Source organism: Schistocerca nitens, chromosome 2, assembly GCF_023898315.1.
Source record: "Schistocerca nitens isolate TAMUIC-IGC-003100 chromosome 2, iqSchNite1.1, whole genome shotgun sequence".
Lineage (NCBI taxonomy): Eukaryota > Metazoa > Arthropoda > Insecta > Orthoptera > Acrididae > Schistocerca > Schistocerca nitens.
The window spans coordinates 143,369,269-143,396,105 of record NC_064615.1 but is presented as its reverse complement, the minus strand read 5'-3'; the positions used below and the strand labels follow the sequence as shown (position 1 = coordinate 143,396,105).

Below are 26,837 nucleotides of genomic sequence, written 5' to 3'. Positions count from 1 at the left end.
ATCAGCGTAATCTGAAAGGAACCTAATCGGTATACAATCTGGACCTGAAGACTTGGCCCGCATCTCGTGGTCGTGCGGTAGCGTTCTCGCTTCCCACGCCCGGGTTCCCGGGTTCGATTCCCGGCGGGGTCAGGGATTTTCTCTGCCTCGTGATGGCTGGGTGTTGTGTGCTGTCCTTAGGTTAGTTAGGTTTAAGTAGTTTTAAGTTCTAGGGGACTGATGACCATAGATGTTAAGTCCCATAGTGCTCAGAGCCATTTGAACCTGAAGACTTGCCCGTATCAAGCGATTTGAGTTGCTTCTTAACCCCTAAGGTATCTACTTCTAAGAAACTCATGCTAGAAGCTGTTCGTGTTTCAAATTCTGGAATATTCCATTCGTCTTCCCTGGTGAAGGGATTTCGGAAAACTGCGTTCAATAACTCCGTTTTTCCGGCACAGTCGTCGGTAACAGTACCATCGGCACTGCGCAGCGAAGGTATTGACTGCGTCTTGCCACTTGTGTACTTTACATACGACCAGAATTTCTTATGATTTTCTACGAAATTTCGAGACAATGTTTCGTTGTGGAACCTATTACAGGCATCTCGCATTGAAGTCCGTTCCAAATTTCGCGCGTCTGTAAATTTTAGCCAATCTTCGGGATTTCGCGTTCTTCTGAACGTCGCATGCTTTTTCCGTTGCCTCTACAACAGCGCTTTGGACCTGTTTTGTGTACCATGGGGGATCAGTTCCATCTCTTACCAATTTATGAGGTATGAATCTGTCAATTGCTGTTGCTACTATATCTTTGAATTTGAGCCACATCTCGTCTACATTTGCATAGTCAGTTCGGAAGGAATGGAGATTGTCTCCTAGGAAGGCTTCTAGTGACACTTTATTCGTTTCTTTAAATAAAATTATTTTACGTTTGTTTCTGGTGGATTTGGAAGAAACGGTATTGAGCCTAGCTACAACGACCTTGTGATCACTAATCCCTGTATCAGTCATGATGCTCTCTATCAGCTATGGATTGTTTGCGGCTAAGAGGTCAAGTGTGTTTTCGCAACCATTTACAATTCGCGTGGGTTCATGGACTAACTGCTCGAAATACTTTTCGGAGAAAGCATTTAGGACAATCTCGGAAGATGTTTTCTGCCTACCACCGGTTTTGAACAAGTATTTTTGCCAACATATCGATGGAAGGTTGAAGTCCCCACAAACTATAACCGTATGAGTGGGGTCTTTATTTGTTACGAGACTCAAATTTTCTCTGAACTGCTCTGCAACTATATCATCGGAGTCTGGGGGTCGGTAGAAGGAGCCAATTATTAACTTAGTTCGGCTGTTAAGTATAACCTCCACCCATACCAATTCGCACGGAGTATCTACTTCGACTTCACTACAAGATAAACCACTACTGGCAGACACAAACACTCCACCACCAATTCTGCCTAATCTATCTGTCCTGAACTCCGTCTGAGACTTGGCTAATGGCTCTGAGCACTATGGGACTCAACTGCTGTGGTCATAAGTCTCCTAGAACTTAGAACTACTTAAACCTAACTAACCTAAGGACAGCACACAACACCCAGCCATCACGAGGCAGAGAAAATCCCTGACCCCGCCGGGAATCGAACCCGGGAACCCGGGCGTGGGAAGCGAGAACGCTACCGCACGACCACGAGATGCGGGTCTGAGACTTCGTAAAAATTTCTGCAGTACTTATTTCGGGCTTTAGCCAGCTTTCCGTACCTATAACGATTTCAGCTTCTGTGCTTTCTATTAGCGCTTGAAGCTCAGGGACTTTCCCAGCACAACTACAACAATTTACAACTACAATTCCGACTGTTCCTTGATCCAAGTACGTCCTGTGTTTGCCATGCACCCTTTGAGATTGCAGCCCACCCCGTACTTTCCCGAGGCCTTCTAACCTAAAAAACCGCCCAGTCCACGCCACACAGCCTCCGCTACCCTTGTAGCCGCCAGCTGAGTGTAGTGAACTCCTGACCTATTCAGCGGAACCCGAAACCCCACCACCCTATGGCGCAAGTCAAGGAATCTGCAGCCAACACGGTCGCAAAACCGTCTGAGCCTCTGATTCAGACCCTCCACCCGGCTCTGCACCAAAGGTCCACAGCCTTCAGAGATTATCTGTGTAAATAGTCAACTATATTTCAGTGAATGTAAATAATGTTATGAGATAGTGACAGAATTGTCTTTATTTTTGAGTCAGATCGGTGGGTCGCAAACTATACAAAAATACATGCCTTCTCTTTGGTGGAAATGGAAGTAAAAACCTACAGATGGCTAAGACCGCTGTTTTCTATCATTCATTTAGATTACTGGGTTGATCAAACGAATTTGGCCTCGTCGGATTTTATGCAGTACGCTTCAATAAACCTCGACTATGTGCACAGTACACCGTGTCAAGTCATAAAAAGATCTTTCAAAAAATGAAAACCATGATATATCGGCATGCCAAATATACTATATTATACCATACTAGCTATTGTACGAACTCCAGCTTGTAAACACTAACCACCGATCTAATATTAACATAAACCCGTCCAGGCGATAGCAGCGTCACTTGGCGAGGAATTATGCCAGTCAGACACATGCCCGATACACGTAGTATCTATGCTTTCCATGTATATAATGCGGAAAGCGCGCGATCTGTCTGACATTGTGACGGCTTGGAGGATAGGCACGAGTATTTCTGAAACTGCACAACTTGTCCGGTGTCTAGGACTGCTGTGGTATTTTCCACACGTGGTGAAAGCAAGGTAAAACCATGTCCAGACGTCGTGGGGATGGACGGCCACCGCTCATTACAGATGTCGGACGTCCTAGGCTGAGCGGACTGGTAAAATAGGAAATTTGGAGCACAGTGATTGAAATAACGTCAGACTTTAATGCTGGGCAGGGTGCAAGTGTGTCTGAACAGACAGAGTACCGAACACTCCTAAGGATGGGCCTCCGCAGCCGATGACACGTTCATATTCCAATGTTAACACCACGACATCGGCAACTGCGACTGAAATGGGTACGTGACCAACGGCACTGAATGTTGGAGCTGTGGCAGAGCTTTGCATTGTCCGATGAATCCCGATAACTTCTTCATCATGCCGATAGGAGAGTGTGAATCCGTCATCTTCCAAGGTAACTGATCCTCGACACCTGTACTGCGGGACGGAGACAAGCTGGCGACGACTGCATTATGCTCTAGGGAGCATACAAGTGCGTTCGGTGGAGCTCGTGTAAGGCACCTTATCCAAGAAGTACTGTATACTGTTTTCAGACCAAGTACACCTCTTCATGACGATCATGTTTCCCAACGGCAGTGGCATTTTTCAACAAGATAATGCACCATGTCATAAGTTCAGGAATGTGACGGAGTGGTTCGAGGAACACAGTGGCGAATTCCAATTGATGTTCTGGCCCACCAACTCGCCAGATCTAAACACGATCGAATACATCTGGGATATGATGGAACGTGGAGTCAGAACTCAACTGCCCCTCTTCCTGGAACCTATGGGAAGTAGGTGACTTGTGTATGCAGATGTGGTGCCAGCTCTCTCCAGCGACCTACCAGGGCCTCATTGCATCCGTACCATGACATGTCGTCTCTGACATCAGTGCTAAAGGCGACATAACGGCTATTAGGTAGATGGTCATAATGTTCTGGCCTGTATTCATGGAAATTTATGAAACGTTTATTTATACTGACATGCCGATGTATCATGGTCCTCATTTTCTTGAGAGGATTTATTTTGATGTCACACGGTGTAATGCACACACGGTCGAGACTTATTGAAATGTATTGCATGAAGTCCGAAGGTGACAACTTTGTTTGCTGAAACCGGTGATCTAAATACGTAAATTCTGTAAAATATACACTACTGGCCATTAAAATTGTGACACCAAAAAGAAATGCAGATGATAAACGGCTATTCATTGTACAAACGTATTATGCCATTCGTGCACCCAGGTTCGTCGTTGAGTACACCATCGCAGGCGCTACTGTCTGTGATGCAGCGTCAAGGGTAACCGCAGCCATGGTCTCCGAGCTGATAGTCCTTGCTGCTGCAAACGTCGTCGAACTGTTCGTGCAGATGGTTGTTGTCTTGTTGACTCAGGTATCGAGATGTGGCTGCACGATTCGTTACAGCCACGCGGATAAGATGCCTGTCATCTCGACTGCTAGTGATATGAGGCCGTTAGGATCCAGCACGGCGTTCCGTATTACCCTCCTGAACCCACCGATTCCATATTCTGCTAACAGTCATTGGATCTCGACCAACGCGAGCAGAAATGTCACGATACGATAAAACGTAATCACGATAGGCTACAATCCGACCTTTATCAAAGTCGGAAAGGTGATTGTAAGCATTTCTCCTCCTTACACGAGGCATTACAACAACGGTTCACCAGGCAACGCCGGTCAACTGCTGTTTGTGTATGAGAAATCGGCTGGAAACTTTCCTCATGTCAGCACGTTGTAGGTGTCGCCACCAGCGCCATCCTTTTTTTTTTTTTTTTTTGCTTCTATTTTCATATTAGTCTACATAGCCGCCATAGAAGAAGACTGTCAAGAATATAGTTCATTTTGGTCCTGTCTATGATATCCAAGGCACCTTTCCAAACGAATTTCGCAGGACAGCTCCTTCAATACGCATTAAAAAAACATGTACATGTAGCAGTAGTTTCTGCCGAATACGTTTGCGGAACCGCCATCATAGCAGATGTACGATTTTGAAAACTTGTTTTGGAATCACTCCAGCAGCTCACTGGAGACTTACTGCTAATTACAACAATAAATGTCCTCTGAAATCACCCAAAATTCACTAAAATTGAATTGAGAATTTTCCAAGGTGCAATTGGTAATATTATACGTGTTGCATCGTGTGACTTAAAAATTTCTCAGCCGTTTAGTGGCCGAGACACTTATAGTATATGTTTAAGAAAAATACAAGCAAACCTAATTCGCGGAAAAAGGAACGAACTATCTGCAGTAGAGAGATGAAATATTACACCAAATGTTGTAGTTATGTTGAGGAGACTATGTGAGATGCACCAAATTGACCTCAGCGGTTCTATGGAACGGCTGGACCTCATATACTGAGGTGACAACATGTGGCGATAGTATCATGTACACAAGGTATATAAGGGTAGATATTTGGCGGAGCTGTCCTATGCACGGAGGTGATTCATGTGAAAACGATTCCGACGTGATTGTGGCCGCACTACATGAATAAATAGACTTGCAACTAGGAAAGATAGCTGGAGCTAGACGCATAGGACATTCCATTTCGGAAACATTACGAGACACACCGTGTCAAGAGTGTGCCGAGGAAATCAAATTTTAGGCAGTACCTGTCACTACGGGCAACGCAGTGGCCGACAGCCGTCACGTAACTACCGAGAGGAGCACCCATTGCTTAGAGTTGTCATTGCTAACTGACAAGCAGCACTGCGTGAAATATCTGCAGAAATCAGTGTAGGATGTACGACGAAGCTATGGGTTAGGCCAGCGCGGCGAAATTTGGCGTTAATGGGCAATGGCAGCAGAGGACCGACGCGAATGCCTTCGCTAACAACACTACATCGGCTGCAGCGCATCTCAAGGGCTCGTGACCATATCGGTTCAACCGTAGACGACTGGAAAACCATGGATCGGTCAGATGAGTCCAAATTTCACTTCGTAAGAGCTGATAGTAATATTCGAGTGTGGCACATGCCCCACGAATCCATCACAAAAGTTCTCGACAAGGCACTGTGCATGTTGGTGGTGTCTCCATAATGTGGTGGGCTGTGTTTACGTGGAATGGACTGGGTCCTCAACTGAACCGATTATTGACTGGAAATGGTTATTTTCAGCAGTCATTCATGGACTTGGTGTTCTCAAACAACGATGGAATGCTTTGTGTCACAAAGCCACAATTGTTCGCAATTGTTTTGTAGAATTTTCTGGAAAATTCGAGCTAATGATTTGACCATCAAGACAGCCCGACGTGGGACAGAATCTAGAGGTCAGTTTGTGCAGAAAATACAGCACCAGTAGCACTTTTGCAATTCTGGACAGCTATAGAAGTAGCAGGGCTCACTATTTATGCAGGGAGACTTGATACAATTTACGCAGTCCATGCTACATCGTGTTGCTGAAGAACGCTGGGAATAGAGAAATCCGACACGATATTAGGAGGCATCCCATGACTTTTGTCACCTAAGAGTGTGCGCTTATACGTTTTCAGTGCTCCTGCTTTGCCCGCCCCTGTGGCGTGATCACAGAAAGGTGTAACATTAAAACATGCATGCACAAAATGGCAAAGGGTGCCTCTAAGACTCCTAGTTCAGTAGAACTGTCAGTGCCACCAGTTCGCGTTTTCTCGAGCACTTTTAAAATGTACCTGCACAGGAAAAAGCCAACAGACTGTTCTGGCCATCTGCTTGTAGGTAAGAGGGAATGGAGAAATGCTATGTGACTGCCTATGTGCAGGCGCCTACGACTCTTGTCACGGGTTTTCTTAGTACAGGTACGTTTTTATAGTGTTCAACAAACGTTAGCGGCTGGCAGTGACAGTGTTGCCGAAATGGGAACTTTTCAAGGGACCCTTTGCTGTTTTATTCACGCATGTGTGAACGTCGCAACCCTCCATGATCATGTCACATGATGGCGCAAACAGGAGGGCTGAAAAATATATGCACTCTTTACTACTTCCGATCGCATTCACGTCTCGTCAAATGGTTTTGAACGGTACCTTGTGGCTCCACACTGTACAACATAGCAAACATTGATTTCGTACTGCACTCCAAAGAAGTGCTGCCTCGATCAACGGGGTTGCTGACCCACGATGTCTTTAGAGAAGGGTTGAAGCCTCCGTGGTGTGTCAGCAGTGATAAAGTTGGTCAAGAACGTTGTCCTGTTACTCACCGTACTGTGAACTGTCGTTTTCGACCGCAAAATGTGAGGTAATCAATGTCTGAAGGGAAGGGGTGGTTTCATCGAAACCGGTTATGCCACCTCCTGAGATCTTCTCGTATCCATTCTGAGAGGCGATGAGTCTGAAACTTTTTTGTCGGTCACACACAAGAAAATCGTGTGATTTCAACGCTGGGCGTTGCGTTCTACCCTCCATCGTGGAGGCATCAGAAGAGTGGGTGACATCAACACCGACTCAAAGGAAGACCTCGGCGCTTGTTCGTGACGTCACGTCAGCTAGGCACGGGGAACGCCAGGTCTGTTGCAGGCACACTTATAATGGTGGTGTCTCCCTCTCTGACACAGGAAAATGTGAAACTATTGGCGGTAGTTGACCAACACACATTGTTCTGAGAGATTTCTGCAATCAATTAATTGTGCAATTCATTACACTTCTTAACAAATAGTGTAATCCTGAACTTAAAAATTTCCACCTGTTTGAAGGATTGACATACAAAAATAACTTCATGGTCCAGCAGCAACATAATTCGTGCTTCTGTACCTTACTTGTAAGTCTGAGGAAGTTACATTTGTACTGGGTTGCTTTTACAAGAAACTGTGAACATATTGGTGCTCTTCTTTAAGTGTCTTGGGTGACTATGGGGTGAGAAGCACTGAATGTTAATTAAATATCTTGCGATTGTACACGTTGGGGGAGGGAGTGGGGGACAGAAGAAGAGGCAAAAGAGAGATACTCGTTTTATCAAATAAAATTTTTTTATCTTATAAAGTTTCTCCTTTCAGTCGCAAGAGGGGAGTATTTATCTTTTCTAATGTGCATGTTTAAAAAAGTTAAGCTCAGCAGTATTTTCGATGTATGAAGCTATTCCTATTTACAATTCCTTTCGTTGAAAACGACTGTAATCTAATGACTGGCAAAAGTTGGACATTTATACATGTAAATTAGTTCACATTTCCAGTGACGATGTCAAACGAAAATAAATAAATAAATAAAAGAAACAAGTTAATTGTAAGGGTGTTGGGGTAAGTTTAGATAAGAAAATGGATCAAGTAAATATAGTTACTTGAATGTAAATTTTCAGAAGCTTGCAATGGGGCAAAGCGTCTTCTCTTATTGATCTACGTTTGTTTCGACAGGATTCAGTAATACAGAACTGTGATCTTCATTTGTAGCTTTACGATAGTAAGAAAATCTTTCATCTAAATAAACTGCAGAATCCAAAACAATACCAAACATTTAGTCCAAAAGTAAGAGATTTATAGTGATAAGCACGGCCAGGCGTTTCTGCCTGCAACAGACCTGGCGTTCGCCGTGCCTAGCTGACGTGACGTCACCAACAAGCGCCGAGGCCTTCCTTTGAGTCAGTGTTGGTGACATATGGGTAACAGTGGTGCAACGACCTTCTCTTCTTGTGATAGGTCCACGATGGCCTTGTGCAGAACTGCGGCGAAATTTGCTGACAGTTTGACATCATAAACCTAGGTTATACCTTTTATGAACTTCTGAGCTGTGCTACCATTTCGTATGCGTCGACACCTTGCCGAGTGAAGCATCGCCGAGCCGGTGAGTGACGTTGCAGGGCGCCTCGGTTTTGTATCATTACAGAGGGAGGTTGCCAATATTCACGCTTATACACTCCTGGAAATGGAAATAAGAACACATTGACACCGGTGTGTCAGACCCACCATACTTGCTCCGGACACTGCGAGAGGGCTGTACAAGCAATGATCACACGCACGGCACAGCGGACACACCAGGAACCGCGGTGTTGGCCGTCGAATGGCGCTAGCTGCGCAGCATTTGTGCACCGCCGCCGTCAGTGTCAGCCAGTTTGCCGTGGCATACGGAGCTCCATCGCAGTCTTTAACACTGGTAGCATGCCGCGACAGCGTGGACGTGAACCGTATGTGCAGTTGACGGACTTTGAGCGAGGGCGTATAGTGGGCATGCGGGAGGCCGGGTGGACGTACCGCCGAATTGCTCAACACGTGGGGCGTGAGGTCTCCACAGTACATCGATGTTGTCGCCAGTGGTCGGCGGAAGGTGCACGTGCCCGTCGACCTGGGACCGGACCGCAGCGACGCACGGATGCACGCCAAGACCGTAGGATCCTACGCAGTGCCGTAGGGGACCGCACCGCCACTTCCCAGCAAATTAGGGACACTGTTGCTCCTGGGGTATCGGCGAGGACCATTCGCAACCGTCTCCATGAAGCTGGGCTACGGTCCCGCACACCGTTAGGCCGTCTTCCGCTCACGCCCCAACATCGTGCAGCCCGCCTCTAGTGGTGTCGCGACAGGCGTGAATGGAGGGACGAATGGAGACGTGTCGTCTTCAGCGATGAGAGTCGCTTCTGCCTTGGTGCCAATGATGGTCGTATGCGTGTTTGGCGCCGTGCAGGTGAGCGCCACAATCAGGACTGCATACGACCGAGGCACACAGGGCCAACACCCGGCATCATGGTGTGGGGAGCGATCTCCTACACTGGCCGTACACCACTGGTGATCGTCGAGGGGACACTGAATAGTGCACGGTACATCCAAACCGTCATCGAACCCATCGTTCTACCATTCCTAGACCGGCAAGGGAACTTGCTGTTCCAACAGGACAATGCACGTCCGCATGTATCCCGTGCCACCCAACGTGCTATAGAAGGTGTACGTCAACTACCCTGGCCAGCAAGATCTCCGGATCTGTCCCCCATTGAGCATGTTTGGGACTGGATGAAGCGTCGTCTCACGCGGTCTGCACGTCCAGCACGAACGCTGGTCCAACTGAGGCGCCAGGTGGAAATGGCATGGCAAGCCGTTCTACAGGACTACATCCAGCATCTCTACGATCGTCTCCATGGGAGAATAGCAGCCTGCATTGCTGCGAAAGGTGGATATACACTGTACTAGTGCCGACATTGTGCATGCTCTGTTGCCTGTGTCTATGTGCCTGTGGTTCTGTCAGTGTGATCATGTGATGTATCTGACCCCAGGAATGTGTCAATAAAGTTTCCCCTTCCTGGGACAATGAATTCACGGTGTTCTTATTTCAATTTCCAGGAGTGTATATCGATTTGGGAAATAGTTACGGGATTTCAAAAAAGTGGTCGTCTAATTGTTGAGCAGTGTACATTCTCAAACTCATTAGATCGACAGAGGCGTCAGGGAGAGAACTGTTACGAATTGGACAAAAGAGAGAGATTACTAATGTTGTGACTTTCATTCAGGACGTTGTTATGACATTCGAAACGAGCCCCAGTCACTCAGGATGGGCTGGTTGGATTACTGTTTCCAAAATACTTCTCGAAAATCAAAGTTTTGTAACTGTGAATGCAATAAATACGTATGATATTTCATTTCAAAGAGTGATACCTAGTTTACCCAATCTTAAAACGTTATTATGAAATATTAAATTTAGCAGAATTACGAGATGGTTCACTGACTTATATTTTTGTTTCAAAGAAAAAGGTGTAACCTTCGTTCTTACACGTAATTAGCCTCAGTGTGGTACACAAAGAGCTATATCACAATTTGGACACACCCAGAATGTTTCTTTTTGGTACGTTTCTGCATTCTGATTCTTAATGACATTAGAACACGCTTTGCAGACACGGGTTGGTTGTGGACTCTTATCACACTTTTTGCTACCAGAGATGTTTTACTAAAGATCATTTAGGTGACAAAATATTTCAAACGGTTCACTACATTATTGTCTTTTATTTATTCCTTACCTGACCATTCAGCCACTATGGAATCTGGATAAATATCAGAAACGTTAACTTCCCCTTCTGAAATAGGAACTACGACTTCTTCTTCCAGAACATTGCAAACATCGTTGTTACCGAAATTCCGATGTGGAAACTATGTAGAACGCGAAGAATGGTCCAATAAAGATGCCATTAGCAGACGTGAGATGTGTAGGGATCAACACAGACGCAAACATACAAACGCTTTTGTGAAATATAGGCAGTTCAGTATTCAAAAGCTACGTGATAGAACAGTGTAGTGACTCTCCTTTTTGCAGTCTCTATGGCTCAAACAGAGGACAGAAGATGACCTGTTAGTTACAATTTTTTATGTACTGCACGAGCAAGTCTCGTGCGCAGTTTTGAGTTGATGACTGTGCCAAGCGGTATTTCACACTTTCAACGTGTTGCCGCTGCAAGAGTCCTACTTGTGCCACACCCACATTGTGTCAAGGGAAAAAGTTCTGAAATATATCCATTAAAGGTTTCTGATGACTTCTCTTTCACACTTCTGAAAAAATCGTTATAGAATGGGAGCTAGACACAGATCCTGTTGCACGTTCCAGCCACGGAACAATACAGACAGAACAACCAAGACCTATGACCTGCAGTATGCCCCTGTTCTAATCTTTAGAGTCGGATTTCTAGCTATACGAACATGTTTCTTGACAATGTCACCTCTGATCAGAGAGCAGCACATTTTCTACGAACCTGAAAAACACAATCTGTCAAGTCTCCAAGTCTCAAACATTTAACTCAGACTAACTTTTGTTGACGATGGTGCCGTCAATATTTTAAACTTTTAACTTGTTGCCATCAGGGAAATATATATATATATATATATATATATATATATATATATATATATATATATATATATATATTCGTGTATTTGCATACATACACGAGAGTAATATTTAGTATGAAGTCAGTGGATTGATAAACATTTCCCTTAAATGTGTTTACTGTTGCACACTGCAACACTTGTTATATTGGTAGTTCTAGCACGTTAAAATGATTTTGCATTATGTTGAATTAACATTCACTTCATAGAAAGTCCATATGAATAGCACTTAACAATATGCAAAATATGACGATAACTATTAATGCGACTTGATTTCAGATTACTTGATGATCATACACTTTTCCGGAAAGATTCACGTTCCCGTTGGTGAGGTCAAGTCATTACTACCAACCCATATAAAGAAAGAGCATGATATAAATCACAGATTCAGAGATTCTGAGAGCTAATGAAATTACAAATAAAATGATTGGAATTACGGATCGATTATATGCATATCAAGCAAGCACGTAAAGTTAATATATAAATCTCCTACAGATTACGAATTATGAACGAATTTGTAAAACTACCGATGCATTAGCGAGGTGTAGAACTATTAGAGATTTATGTCCGAATAATTATGTGATTATCATAAATCACTTTAATTAAAAATTTAAATTAGGCCCTTTGGCGCTAGGAAAAAGCTGTTTCCGTTTAATTTTTTGGTGGCCCACACGGTTGCGGAGGTAGATTTTTATCTTCGTGTCCACGAGTTCGTGGTATGTGCAGAGGGCAACCCTAGAGCTAAAATATCCCTGCCTCTGTAAGAGAGGTCGGTCACCGCATTTTCTATGCAGGGCTATGTTTTCAGCCATCGAAGCACATTACGCGGGTTATAAAACTTATAGGTCAACAACTTGTATTCTCTCTCAGTATAGTATTCCTCAGATTGCATTTGGAATCCGAACCATTTTCTTTGTTATTCATGCAAGTATGTTAATTAGTTGGTCGTTTGCCATCCTGTCGTCCGTTTTAGACATACTATTGTCTGGAGCAAGTGAACTTCTCTAGCAATTTGAAATTTTTTCTGTTAATGTACTTCCTCGTTAGCTACAGATGCGGGATTTGTATGTTTTATTTCTTGTCTGTAATCGATCCACTAACCTCAGTGCATTATACAACAAGTTTCGGAAGCAACAACTAGGGTACAACAAGAAGTCCGACGCTGCCGTGTTGACGGAAAATTTATCTGAGTATAGGGTACGAAACGACAGTTGGGGAAAGACCAGTCCCAGAATTGCAAAAATGTTCCAATAAAGTGTCACAAAATACACACACCTAAAAACGTTTTGTATCACCTCTGTTCCGAGAGTTCCGGAATCTGTACAGAAAATTGGAATAGAGAACAACGTAAATATCATTTCCGCCCTTTTTATTGCTCATGAAAACCACACATTGCGTGTTGTACCACCACACAGCGAGACCTTCAGAGGTGGTGGTCCAGATTCCTGTACACGCCAGTACCTCTAATACCCAGTAGCACGTCCTCTTGCATTGATGCATGCGTGTATTCGTCGTAGCATATCATCCACAAGTTCATCAAGGCACTGTTGCTCCAGATTGCCTCAGTCCTCAACGGCGATTCGGCGTAGATACCCCAGAGTGGTTGGTGGGTCACGTCGTCCATAAACAGCCCTTTTCAATCAATCCCAGGCATGTTTGATAGGGTTCATGTCTGGAGAACATGATGGCCACTCTGGTTGAGCGAAGAAAGTCATTCACAAGATGTGCACGATGGATGACGAATTGTCGTCCGTGAAGACGAATGCCTCCAAATATGCTGCCGATATGGTTGCACTAACGATCGGGGGATGGCATTCATGAATCGTATAGCCATTACGGCGCCTTCTATGACCACCACCGACGTACATCGCCCCACATAATATCACCCCAAAACAGCATGAAACTCCACCTTACTGTACTCGCTGGATAGTGCGTCTAACGCGTTCCAACTGACCGAGTTGCCTCCAAACACGTCTCCGACGATTGTCTAGTTGAAGTCATATGCGATACTCATCCCTGAAGACAACGTGATGCCAATCCTGAGCGGTCCATTTGGCATTTTGTTGGTCCCATCTATACCGCGCTGCATAGTGTCGTGGTTTGGAAAGATGGACCTCGCCATGGACGTCGGAAGTGAAGCTGCGCATCATGCCGCCTATTGTGCACAATTTAAGTCGTAACACGACGTCCTGTGGCTGCACGAAAAGCATTATTCAACATAGTGGCGTTGCTTTCAGGTTTCCTCCGAGCCATAATCCATAGGTAGCGGTCAACCACTGCAATAGTAGCCCTGGGGCAGCCTGAGCGAGGCATGTCAATGACAGTTCCTGTCTCTCTGTATCACCTCCATGTCCGGACAACATCGCTTTGGTTCACTCCGAGACACCAGGACACTTCCCTTGTTGAGAGGCCTTCCTGCCGCAAAGTAACAATGCGGACGCGAACGAACCGCGGAATTCCTGCTGGAATGATTGGAAGTGATCGGCTGTCAGACCCCCTCTGTCTAATAGGCGCTGCTGATGCATGGTTGCTTACATCTTTGGGCGGGTTTAGTGACATCTCTGAACAGTCAAAGGGACTGTGTCTGTGATACGAAATCCACAGTCAACGTCTATCTTCAGAATTTCTGCAACGAATTTTTTTGATGTGTGTTCATTTGAGAAATTGCGGCTGAACTCATCAAGAATGTATCTGGTTATTTTGTGTTAAAATGTGGCAATGACTACTCTGTGGAAAATGAATTACTTCTGTTTACAGCAGACAAAAATTCAGGCCAGGCGCAAAGCTATTGTAAGAGCCCCGTGATTCTGAACAGTTTACCGTGGTTTACTACATTTTAATATCCTTGGGCGGGGTTATGAATAAGAGACATGAGGACACGGTACTTAAGAACGTGGAAAGCATTTCTCTCGCCACCACAGGCCTCTAGTCATAAACGTACCTCTGCTCGTCGCATATCATCATACGGAATTATGTGCAGGGTTGAGTAGGATTTGCCCCACTACCGTCGCTAGTTGTAGCTGCATCACCTCTTACCCTTCCGTGTGACATCGAATATCCCTCTACGTCCCACAGAGACCTTAATTAGATGTAACGGTCGTGAATTATCGATGTCTGTGTGGGTGATTTCAATAGCTGGAATGATAAGGATACGAAATTAGACTATGACTGATGAAAATGTAATTCTCAAATCGCTCGATCACCAGAGTAGTAGAACAGCTTCACTTTCATTAAATTAAAGCTTGATTATTAACTGAGTGTAATGAATTGCTGCCGGCCGCTGTGGCCGATCGATTCTAGGCGCCTCAGTCCGGAACCACGCTGCTGCTACGGTCGCAGGTTCGAATCTTGCCTCGGGCATGGATGTGTGTGCTGTCCTTAGGTTAGTTAGGTTTAAGTAGTTCTAAGTTCTAGGGGACTGATGACCTCAGATGTTAAGGCCCATAGTGCTTAGAGCCAATAAGGAATAACTAGTTGAGGAAAAAGTGCCCAATGACAGCCAATTTCCTGTCCATCTCTGCTGTCCAGCGAGAAAGGCTTTTGGACTTGAGAACTGTGCTACTTGTTTGCCATGCAAAGCACAGTAAAGATGTGTTATCTATGGAGGCAGAGAATGTCATAGTTTGGTTGCGTAGCTACGTTTTGAATTTTGATATGATGTGTAAAATAACATGTAATTTTATGAACATGTTTGTATTGTTAGAGCTACGGTATTTCGTAGTTTTGTATTTATATGCTTTTTTTGGGGTCATCAGTCTTCAGACTGGTTTGATGCGGCCCGCCACGAGAAAAACTTCTTGTCCTGTACCAACCTCTTCATCTCGGAGTAGCATTGTAACCTACGTCATCAATTATTTGCTGGATGTCTCCAAGCCAGGGTAGCAAAAAATATAGGCTTGTTCGCAAGTTGTCTAAGGAGAAAGAATTATGGCAGTGTACCTGTCAGTACGACTTTTGTTTGCATTTTACCACCAACAGAGGACGAATCAACTGTGATCAGAAACGTTTCACTACGCCTTTTATACCCTACCCGGCTAGCAGTTACGCAATTGTCATAGCTAATTATGACATTCAGGACAAGTTTAACTTTTTTGCAAATAAATATGCATCTGTAATTATTAACAAAATTGTAACATATGTTTATAGGATTAATGTAAGAGTAGAAAGACTAACACTTGATGACAGAGCTAATAAAAAGATATTTGAAGACCAAGGTGCACTGGAGAAAGTAAGACTTGCTTGTAGTAATAAGCTAGGTCCATTTAGTTTAAGACCGGAACGTTCTTCAGGCGTTCCTTGGCGAAAGTACAGTAGAAGGAATCGTTTTAAATTCGTTACGTATTCTAAGCCAGAGACCAGTGCTGATATAAGTAAAGTAAAACCGTGGACAGATTTGGAGAATCAATGCAAGTGTAAGAACACTCTACAGTTGTTGCCTTTCACAGCTCCCTCTAGTACCGTGGAAGTCATTCCCTCATGCCTTAACAGATGACCTATCATCCTGTCCCTTCTCCTTACCAGTGTTTTCGACATATTCTTTTCGTCTTCGATTCTGCGCAGAACCTCCTCATTCCTTACCTTATCAGTCCGACTAATTTTCAACATTCGTCTGTAGCACCACATCTCAAATGTTTCGATTCTACTCTGTTCCGATTTTCCCACAATCCACGTTTCACTAGCCGGCCGGAGTGGCCGAGCGGTTCTGGGCGCTTCAGTCCGGAATCGCGCGGCTGCTACGGTCGCAGGTTCGGATCCTGCCTCGGGCATGGATGTGTGTGATGTCCTTAGGTTAGTTAGGTTTAAGTAGTTCTAAGTTCTATGGGACTGATGACCGCAAAAGTTAAGTCACATAGTGCTCAGAGCCATTTGAGCCCACCTTTCACTACGAATCAATGTTGTACTCCAGACGTACAGTCTCATAAATTTCTTCTTCAAATTAAGGCCTATGTTTGATACTAGTAGACTTCTCCTGGCCGAGAATTCCCTCTTTGCCACTGCTAGTCTGTTTTTGAAATCCTCCTTGTTCCGTCCGTCATTGGTTATTTTACTGCCTAAGTAGATGAGGTCCTTCATATACTTCATGACCGTCGATGATAAGTTTCTCGCTGTTCTCATTTCTGTCACTTCTCATTACCTTCGTCTTTCTTCGATTTACTCTCAGTCCATATTCTGTTTTCCTTAGATTCCATCCATGAGATCGTGTAATTCTTCTTCACTTTCACTGAGGATAGCAATGTCATCAGCGAATCGTATCACTAATATCCTTTCACCTTGAATTTTAATTCCACTTTTGAACCTTTCCATCATAGATTCTTCGGTATACAGATTGAACAATAGGGGCGAAACACTACATCCCTTTCTTACACCATACTTAATCCGGGCACCTCATTCTTGCTCGTCTACTCTTATTCTTTCCTCTTGGCTCTTGTACATATTGCATATTACCCTATAGCTTACCCCCATTTTTCTCAGAATTTCGAACATCTTGCAATAGTTTAAATTGTGAAACGCTTTTTCCAGATCCTATGAACGTGTCTTGATTTTTCTTTGGTCTTGCTTCCATTGTCAACCGCAACGTCAGAATTGCCTCTCTCGTACCTTTACCTTAAAGCCAAACTGATCGTCATCTAGCATATCGTCAATTTTCTTTTCCATTCTTCTGAGTATTATTCTTGTCAGCAACTTGTATGCATCAGCTTTTAAGCTGATTGCACGATAATTCTCCCACTTGTCAGCTCTTGCAGTCTTCGGAATTAGGTGGACGATATTTTTCCGAAAGTCATATGGTATGTCATCAGACTCATACATTCGACACACCAACGTTAGTAGCCGCTTTGTTGCCAATTCTCGCAATGATTTTAGAAATTCTGATGCAATGTTCTCTACCCATTCTGTCTCACTTGATCTTAAGTCTTCTAAGCCTCTTCTACATTCAGATTCTGATACTGGATCCGCTAACTCTTCTGTACCGTCTCCTGTTTATTCTTGTATCAAATCAGTCATGTACTCTCTCTCGTAGAGGCCTTGAATTTATTCATTTCACCTATCCGCTCTCTCCACTGCATTTAACAATGGAATTCCCATTGAACTCTTAATCTTATTGACCTTGCTTTTAGTTTCAGAGAAGGTTGTTTTGCATTTCCTATATGCTGTGTCAGTCCTACCGACAATCATTTTGTTTTCGGTTTCTTCATGTTCTTCTTGCAGCCATTTCTCCTTAGCTTCCATGGACTTCCCGCTTATTTCATTCCCAAATGATTTGTATTTCTATGTTCCAGAATTTCATTGAACGTTCTTCTGCTTCCTCCTTTCATCTGTCAGCTGACGTTTCTCTTCTTTTACCCATGGTTTCTTCGTAACTTCTTTGTATCTACGTTTCCTTCCAACTTCTGTAATGGCCCTTTTTAGAGATGTCCATTCCTATTCAGCTGTACTGCCTACTGAGCTATTCCTTATTGCTCTATCTACAGCTTTAGAGAAGTTCTAACGGATCAGGCCATCCCTTAGTACTTCCATATCCCATTTCATTGCGTATTTATTGTTCTTGACTAATGTCTTAAACTTCAGCCTACTTTTCATGACTACTTTATTGTGATCTGAGCCTATATCATCTCCTGGATACGCCTTACAATCCAGTATCTGATTTCGGATCTCTGCCTAGCCATGATGTAATCTAACTGAAATCTTCCCATACAACCCGTCGTTTTCCAAGTATACCTCCTCATCTTGTGATTCTTGAACAGAGTATTTGCTATTACTAGCTGAAATTTGTTGCAGAACGTCTCTCTCATTCCTTGTCCCAAACCTATGTTTTCCTGTTACCTTTTCTTCTAATCCTTCCCCTACAACTGTATCCCAGTCCCCCATGACTATTAGATTTTCATCTTACTTTACGTACTGCATTACCCTTTCAATACCCTCATACACTTTCTCTGTCTCATCTTCTTCAGTTTGCGTCGTCGGCACAAGCCGGCATGTATACCTTAACCATCGTTGTCAGTGTTGGTTTGCTGTCGATTCTGGTAAGAACAACCCTATCACTGAACTGTTCACAATAACACGCTCTCTGCCCTACCTTCCTATTCATAATGAATCATACTCCCCTCATACCATTTTCTGCTGCTGTTGGTATTGCCCTAGACTCATCTGACTAGAAACCCTTGTCTTTCTTTCCGTTTAACTTCACTGCCCCTACTATATCTAAATTGAGCATTTCCATTTCCCTTTTCAGATCTTCTATTTTCCCTACCACGTCAAAACTTCTGACATTCCACGCCCCGACTCGTAGAACGTTATCCTTTCGTTGATTGTTCAATCTTTTTCGCTTGATCACCTCTCCCTTAGCAGTCTCCTCCCGGGGATCCGAATGGGGGACTATTCCGGAATGTTAGCCAGTGGAGAGATCATCATGACTCTTTTTGAGTTAAAGGCTACAAGTCCTGTGAATACACGTTACGTGTGTTTAATGCAGTGGTTTCCAATGCCTTCTGCATCCTCACGCCACTAATTATTGCTGATCTTCCGCCTTAGGGGCAGTTTCCTCCCTAGGATAAGAGAATGCCCTGAACCTCTGTCTTCCTCTCCGCCATCGTTGACAAGGCCGTTGGCAGAATACTATTATGCGAAAGTATTGTCTGACGGCAGATATTAAATAAATTTGTAATAATTTACATACCATGTTCTCGCCTGGATTGATTCCAGAGTCGATGTTCATTTTTCCTCTCCGTCGTCGTACTTAGCTGCATGCCCCATAACAACTATCAACACATATATAGGAACTTCCTGAAGGATTAAAACTGTCTGACCGACCTGGTGATGAAGCTATAATTATGAGTCATGCATGGATAACTTAACCAATGAAAGATAGCCCGCAAAGCACATGGTTTTATGTTCCTTCCTACTCGAGTAGACCGTTTAGATCTTTCAGGAAGTTTGGAAACAGCGCTCACGTCTTTGCAGAAAGAAAGATCCATTCTTGAAACAAACATATCACTCCTAACAGGAGACATTGATTAACTTAGGTACAGGATCGCTGTCATTCAACATTCGAAGCTTGGGGAAAGATCTGCGCCTACGGATGCGAAAGAGCACACGTGAGGGATCGCGTACTGACAGCGAGGCACCAGTCAGAAAGGTGGTGGAGATATTCTTACATAGGGGACATGTGCTGTGAAAGTAAATGGGGTGCCTGATGCATTTTCCAATGTCTCTGACTGCCGAACGATACAAGAATCCAACGTCCGATAACATACATTCCTTTTCACACCACACCCCACAGACAAACACATAATGCGCCAAACCTGTCGCTCCAACATTGTACAGAACTGTTTGAAGATCACTCACAGTCATCGGGGTTCCAGTTTTGCTTTGAAGTTACCTGACCCAGTCATATTTAACAAATCTGAAATGCCATAGAGAGTGATGTTTGAACATAGCTTTCCAACTACGAACCAAAATGCCTCCGTAGCGTCTGAACGGGCGTTGGACGGCTTTCAAGCATAATGGCTCCCAATACCCTCGGTTTCTCGTGGTATCCATCACATGACTCGTCATCACTGTCGGAAGAGATGCTTATTGGGGAAGTTGTACTCTTACCGTTCTTCATAGCTGGGACTCAATCCCCTCGTATTATTTAATTAGTATAGGTGCAAAGTGTGAACATCAATACGCAAGAGAAAAACTCACAGTGAGAATTAAAACCTCCAAAATTAGTTATTCTTGTCGGTCTTCTCACTGGTTTCTTGCAGCCCGACACGAATTCGTCTCTTGTGCCAACCTCATCATCTCAGAGTAGCAACTGCAACCCACGGCCTCAATTATTTGCCGGATGTATTCCAATCTCTGTCTTCCCCTAGAGCTTTTACCCTCTGCATCTCCCTTTAGTACCATGCAAGTTATTCCCTGGTGTTTTACAGATGTCCTGTAATCCTGCCCTTCTTCTTGTCAGCGATTCCCCCATATTCCTTTCTCCACCTATTCTGTGGAGAATTTCCACATTCCTTACCTTACCGGTCCATCTAACTTTCAGCCTTCTTCTGTAGCACCACATCTTAAATGCTTCGATTCTCTTCTGTTTTGGTTTTCTCATAGACTCTGTTCACTACCTACCATACAATGATATGCTAAAACGTACATTTTCAGAAATTTATTCCTCAGATTAATAATAATTGTTTTCTACGAGTAGACTTCTCTTGGTCAGTCTGCTTTTTATATCCTCCTTGCTCCCTCCGTCATGGGACATTTTGTTGCCTAGGTAGCAGAATTCCTTAACGTCATCTGTTTTGTGGTCCCCATTTTTGATGTTAAGTTTCTCTCTGTTCTCATTTCTGCTACTTCTCATTACTTTCATCTTTCTTCAATTTATTCTCAATCCATATTCTGTACTCATTTTACTGTTCATTCCAATAGCAGATCCTGTAATTCATCTTTACTTTCACCGAGGATGGCAATGTTATCAGCAAATCTTATTATTGATGTTGTTAGACTTTGAATTTTGATTCCACCCTTGAACCGTACTTTTATTTGAGTCAGTACTTCTTCACTGTATAGACTGAGTAGTAGGGCCGGCCGGAGTGGCCGAGCGGTTCTAGGCGTTACAGTCTGGAACCGCGCGACCGCTACGGTCGCAGGTTCGAATCCTGCCTCGGGCAATGATGTGTGTGATGTCCTTAGGTTAGTTAGGTTTAAGTAGTTCTAAGTTCTAGAGGACTGATGGCCTCAGAAGTTAAGTCCCATAGCGCTCAGAGCCATTTGAACCATTTTTAGTATTAGGGTGGAGAAAATGGTTCAAATGGCTCTGAGCACTATGGGACTCAACATCTGAGGTCATCAGTCACCTACAACTTAGAACTACTTAAACCTAATTAACCTAAGGACATCACACACATCCATGCCCGAGGCAGGATTCGAACCTGCGACCGTAGCAGTCACGCGGTTCCGGACTGAAGTGCCTAGAACCGCACGGCCACCGCGGCCGGCCAGTATGGGGCAGAGACTACACCCCTGCTTTACACCATTTTTAATTCGATCACTTAGTTCTTCGTCTACCACTCTTATTGGCCCGTCTTGGCTCTTGCACACATTGTATGAGTACATTATCTGCCTTTCCCTATAGCTGCCCCCTATATTTCCCTTAATATCGAACAGCTTGAACCAATGCACATTATTGAACGCTTTTTCTAGGTCTACAAATGAAATGAAAGTACAATTAGGTCTCTTCAGCCTTGCTTCCATTATCAACTGAAACATCAGAGGTGCCCCTCTGGTGTCTTTGCCTCTTCTAAAGCCGCACTGATTATCAATAACACACCCTCAATTGTCTTTTCCATTGTCCTGTGTATTATTTTCGTCATCAACTTCGAGGTGTGAACTCTTAAGATGAATGTGCTATAATTCTCTCAGTTGTCGGCTCACTGTATCTTAGGAATTGTGTGGATGATGCTTTTCCGAAAGTCAGATGGTATGTAGCCAGTGTCACACATGAATAGTCGTAGTGTTGTCACTTCCCAATGATTTCCAAAATTCCGATGGAATGTTATCTGTTCTTACTGCCTTATTTGATGTTATGTCCTCCAAAGCCCTTTTAAATCTGATTCTAATACTAGAGCCCCGGTCTCTTACCAATCGATCGCCGTTTCTTTTTCTACAAAGTCAATAGACAAGTCTTACCCCTTCTAGGGGAATTCAGTGTACTCTTTCCACCTATCCGCTCTCTCCTCTGCATTTAACAGTGGAAGTCTCATTGCACTCTTCATGTTAAAGCTCGTGCTTTTAATTTCACCGAAGGTGTTCTGACATTTCTATACGCTGATTCAGTCCTTCACACAATCATTTCTTTTTCGATTTGTTCACTCTTTTCATGCTGCCATTTCACCTTAGCTTCCTTGTGCTTCCCATTTATTTCATTCCACAGTGACTTGTATATCTGTATTCCTGAATTTCAAAATTTTTGGTAACATTTTTGTACTTCCTTCCTTTGTCGATCAGGCCAAGCATTTTTTCCGTTGTCCATTGCTTCTTCGCAGTTAGCTTCTTTGTATCTACGTTTTTCTTTCCAACATCTGTGATTGCCCTTTTTAAGGATTTCCATTCCTCTTCAAATGAACTGCCTACTGTAATTCTCCTTATCACAGTACCTAAAGCCTCAGAGACCTTCAAGAAAGTCTCCTCTTTCGTTAGTATGTCCGTATGATTCTTCCTGACTACTTTCTTCAGTTTCAGCCTACTCTTAATCACTACTACATTGTGATCTGAGTCTACATCTGCTCCTGGATAAGCCTTACAATCCCATGTCTGATTTTCGAATCCCTGCCTGACAATGATGCAATTTAACTGAAATCTTACCGTTTCTCCCGCGTACTGCTAAGTATACCTCCTCCTGCTGTGATTCTTGAACAGAGTGTTCTCTGTTACTAATTGATATTTGTTGCAGAACTCAATTAGTCTTTCGACTCTCTCATTCTTACTACCAAGCCCATATTCTACAGCAAACCCTTTCTTATACTCGTTGCCCTACAATCACATTCCAGCCACACATGACTATTAGATTTTCATCACTCTTAGCAGACTGAAAAATCCGTTCAGTATTCTCATATACTTACTCCATCTTCGGCCTGCGCAGTCGGCATATATACCTGAAATACCTTTGTCGGTTTGGTTTGCTGTCCATTTTGATGAGAACAACTCTATCACTGAACAGTGCACAGCACCACTCTCTCTGCCCTACCTTCATATTTATAACGAATCCTAGTCCCGTTATACCAGATCAGTGTTGACTCTTCCGCCTTTAGAGGCAGTTTCCTACCTTATATACAAGAGAGTTGCCCTGATGTTCTAGCCGCTCTTCCACCTTCTTTAACAAGGCCGTTGGCAGAATGAGGGTGACTTCTTATCCCAGAAGCGTTCGACCGCTATTGCTGATGATTTTTGTACCTTTCTCGGTTTTTGTCGGAGTGGACCTCATATGACACCCGTTCAGATTTATCTGTGATTCTTTCAATCAGTCTTTTTTTTTTTAAGAGAGAGTGAGGTGACGTGTACTGCAGGTTAACGGAAAACGTACGAAATAGTGTATCACTAAACAGCTTAGTCATGCTCTCGCGATTTCAGCTTGTCTGTCTAACGGCTTTTGAGGATAGTAAAAATTTGCTTTACAGAACTTCATATAATAAGTGACGGAGTTTAAAAATCTAAAATGCTGACGTAATCAGATCATTATGAGGTATGCCGGCCGGGATGGCTGAGCGGTTCTAGGCGCTACAGTCTGGATATGCGCGACCGCTACGGTCGCAGGTTCGAATCCTGCCTCGGGAATGGATGTGTGTGCTGTCCTTAGGTTAGTTAGGTTTAAGTAGTTCTAAGTTCTAGGGGACCGATGACATCAGCAGTTGAATCCCATAGTGCTCAGAGCCATTATGAGGTATAATCTGATGTTAAATGTTTGACAAAAGAACTTAAGAATTAAAGTTAGAACCTGTGTATATGTTTTGAGGCAGCGTAACTCACAGCCCGAAAACTACCAAGACTATGTGCATCCAGCAACTGAGAATGACACTTAACGACTTCAAAGAAAGCTTATACATAATTTCAACCCATTAGAAACGTTATATCGCTGACACTCACTGACAAAATGATGAACGAAAAACTTTTATCGCTTACTATAATTTCGCTGTTCTTGCAGTAAAACTTCAGCATCAGACACGACTTTGTAATTTATTACACCTTTATGACTAACTCTACCCGCAACACATTTTGCAGACAGTATCCACATGTTTGGTTGAACGTACCTGCAAAACGGTATCGATGCACGACACTTATTCAATAGATATGACGTAACAAACAGTGAGATGAGTGAAAACTCGCTTTCCTAAGGAAGGATGGCAAATTCCCTATACTCATCCTGTGAATAACCCGAAAGCTATAAAACCAACATAATAAGGATTGTACATCTTAATCCATAAGGGTTTTATACGCTAAACGTTAAATATTTAACACAATATCTCATTTGTAAAGTAATCAGACGTTCTAAGTTGTTTTATACGTGGGAGTTCGTCTGTTTATGGAATTAAGGGTGGGTGGATTATTGGTTCAGGACAGAATAACACAGGTATTGCTGCCAAGGCCGTACTGGACTGGCGGGTAACAGCGAAATGCCAAGCATCGTCCCTTTCCGTGTCGAAGAGTCACTTTGTTATGCTGATCTCGTCTAGTACTTGTACGAGTGGCGCTCAGAAAGTAAATGTGTGTGTGTCAAATCTTATGGGACTTAACTGCTAAGGTCATCAGTCCCTAAGCTTACACACTACTTAACCTAAATTATGCTAATGACAAACGCACACACCCATGCCCGAGGGAGAACTCGAACCTCCGCCGGGACCAGCCAACAGAAAGTAATGCAACACATGTTTTTTCTTTCTGAAAGCAGGTTGGTTTTATTCAGGATTCCAATAAAGCAAATATATCCTCACTCATTTAAGGTAAAAAACTATGTTTTTCAAGATAATCTTCTTCCAATGCGGCGGCCTTACCGTAGCTTACTGAGGGGGCAAGTACCATTCTCTAGGTCGACGTCGGAGCCAACATCTTGCTGCATTAGTAATCTCTCCATCATCCATGTACTGCTTCCTGCGGATTGCATCCATCATTGGGCGATTCCGCACAAATGGTCCTTCCTTGCTCTTTACGGTTTTCTGTTAGACGGCGAGGAACCCAGACACCAATATTTGGATACCGCAACTGGTGGACTAGTGTGTCAGCACTACCGACAGAGACTTCCGGTTGTGCAGCGAGGTGTCTGATTGTGATTCGTCAACCACATAGAAAGAGAATGTCCGCACGTTTCAAAATTGCAGGGCTCACGTCCGTGAACGGTTGTCCAGGACGCGATGTTGTTACGATAATGACCGACACCTCGCCCAACGACTGGCAGTGCTCTTGTTCAATACCAGGTCTCAGTTGACACCCTCAAGTGCGGGTTGGGGTTGGGTTGTTTGGGGGAGGAGACCAGACAGCGAGGTTCAAACTGGTTCAAATGGCTCTGAGCACTATGGGACTTAACTTCTGAGATCGTCAGTCGCGTAGAACTTAGAACTAATTAAACCTAACTAACCTAAGGACATCACACACATCAATGCCCGAAGCAGGATTCGAACCTGCGACCGCAGCGGTCGCTCGGCTCCAGACTGTAGCGCTTAGAACCGCACGGCCACTCCGGACGGCAGACAGCGATGTCATTGGTCTCATCGGATTAGGGAAGGACGGGGAAGGAAGTCGGCAGTGCCCTTTCGAAGACTGTCGAGTGCCCATGAATATCTCCAGAGGTCTGGTTTTCTGCCAAAATAAACACAATCTCTGTTTGGAACGCGTGTCCGTTACAGACGACGCCATTTTGAAGGCTACATATAGAACCGTCACCTGTCGGGACTTCATGAAACTGTAAAAGCTGGCCGTGCGCGATTAGCCGAGCGGTCTAGGGCGCTGCAGACATGGACTGTGCGGCTGGTCCCGGCGACAGTTTGAGTTCTCCCTCGGGCATGGGTGTGTGTGTTTGTCCTTAGGATAATTTAGGTTAAGTAGTGTATAAGCTTAGGGACTGATGACCTTAGCAGTTACGTCCCATAAGATTTCACACACATTTGACCATTTGTAAAGGTTGAAGCCGGAATACTCCACAATGCACCATAACAGAGTCCGCATTACTTCAGCCGAAATTGTTGTTTTACTTATTGGACGCGCCTCGTAAGAAGGAGTGGATAAGGAGGAGAAACAGGTGGTTGGGGAGGGAGAGAGAAGCCGGCATAAATGAGCAGCCGCTCGACTCGACTCACCGGGCAGTACGCGGCCCTTGTCGGCGAGGTGGTGCACGGCGTACAGGTAGAGCAGGCCGAAGCCGAACTGCGCGGCGGCGGCGAGGAGCCTCGCGAGGAAGCCGGCGGCGCAGACGACCCAGCCCCAGCCGCCCTCGGGGTAGTAGTGCTGCCGGATGGCCGCCGTGTCCACGTCGCGCCGCCGCAGCGCCGGGATGTTGCGGTGCAGGCTGAACATGTCGCGCTCGCAGATCGCAGGGCACGTCTCCTCGTCGTCGTGCAGCGCCGCCGCCACGCCGGACGCCGACCGCGCCCGCTGCGGGTCTGCAACACCAACCCCCAACAAGTTTGTAAGAGGTCCACGATTAAAGAATTTGTTGCTAGCGCACTCGAACAGATGTAATTTCGATGGATTGATCACGCGTTCCCTGCGTAAGCTATAAGAGAATCTCAGACCAGAGAGCAGTGTTGTAAGCAGCAGGAACTGTGTGTCAGTAGGAGTAAGTAGTAGCTAGCAGTCGTGTGTATGGA

The 26,837-nt window shown here is 44.3% G+C and overlaps 1 protein-coding gene across 1 annotated transcript in view; it reads right to left on the bottom strand.

Moving 5' to 3' along the window:
* LOC126234877 (monocarboxylate transporter 12-like) overlaps window positions 1–26,577 on the bottom strand; it is a 184,539-nt gene extending 157,962 nt beyond the window's left edge. The window contains exon 1 of the mRNA XM_049943618.1: window positions 26,328–26,577. Within this exon, the coding sequence (XP_049799575.1) occupies window positions 26,328–26,544 (217 nt within the window). The 5' untranslated portion in view covers window positions 26,545–26,577. The remainder of the gene's footprint in view (window positions 1–26,327) is intronic.
* Between the last annotated feature and the right edge of the window lie 260 nt (window positions 26,578–26,837).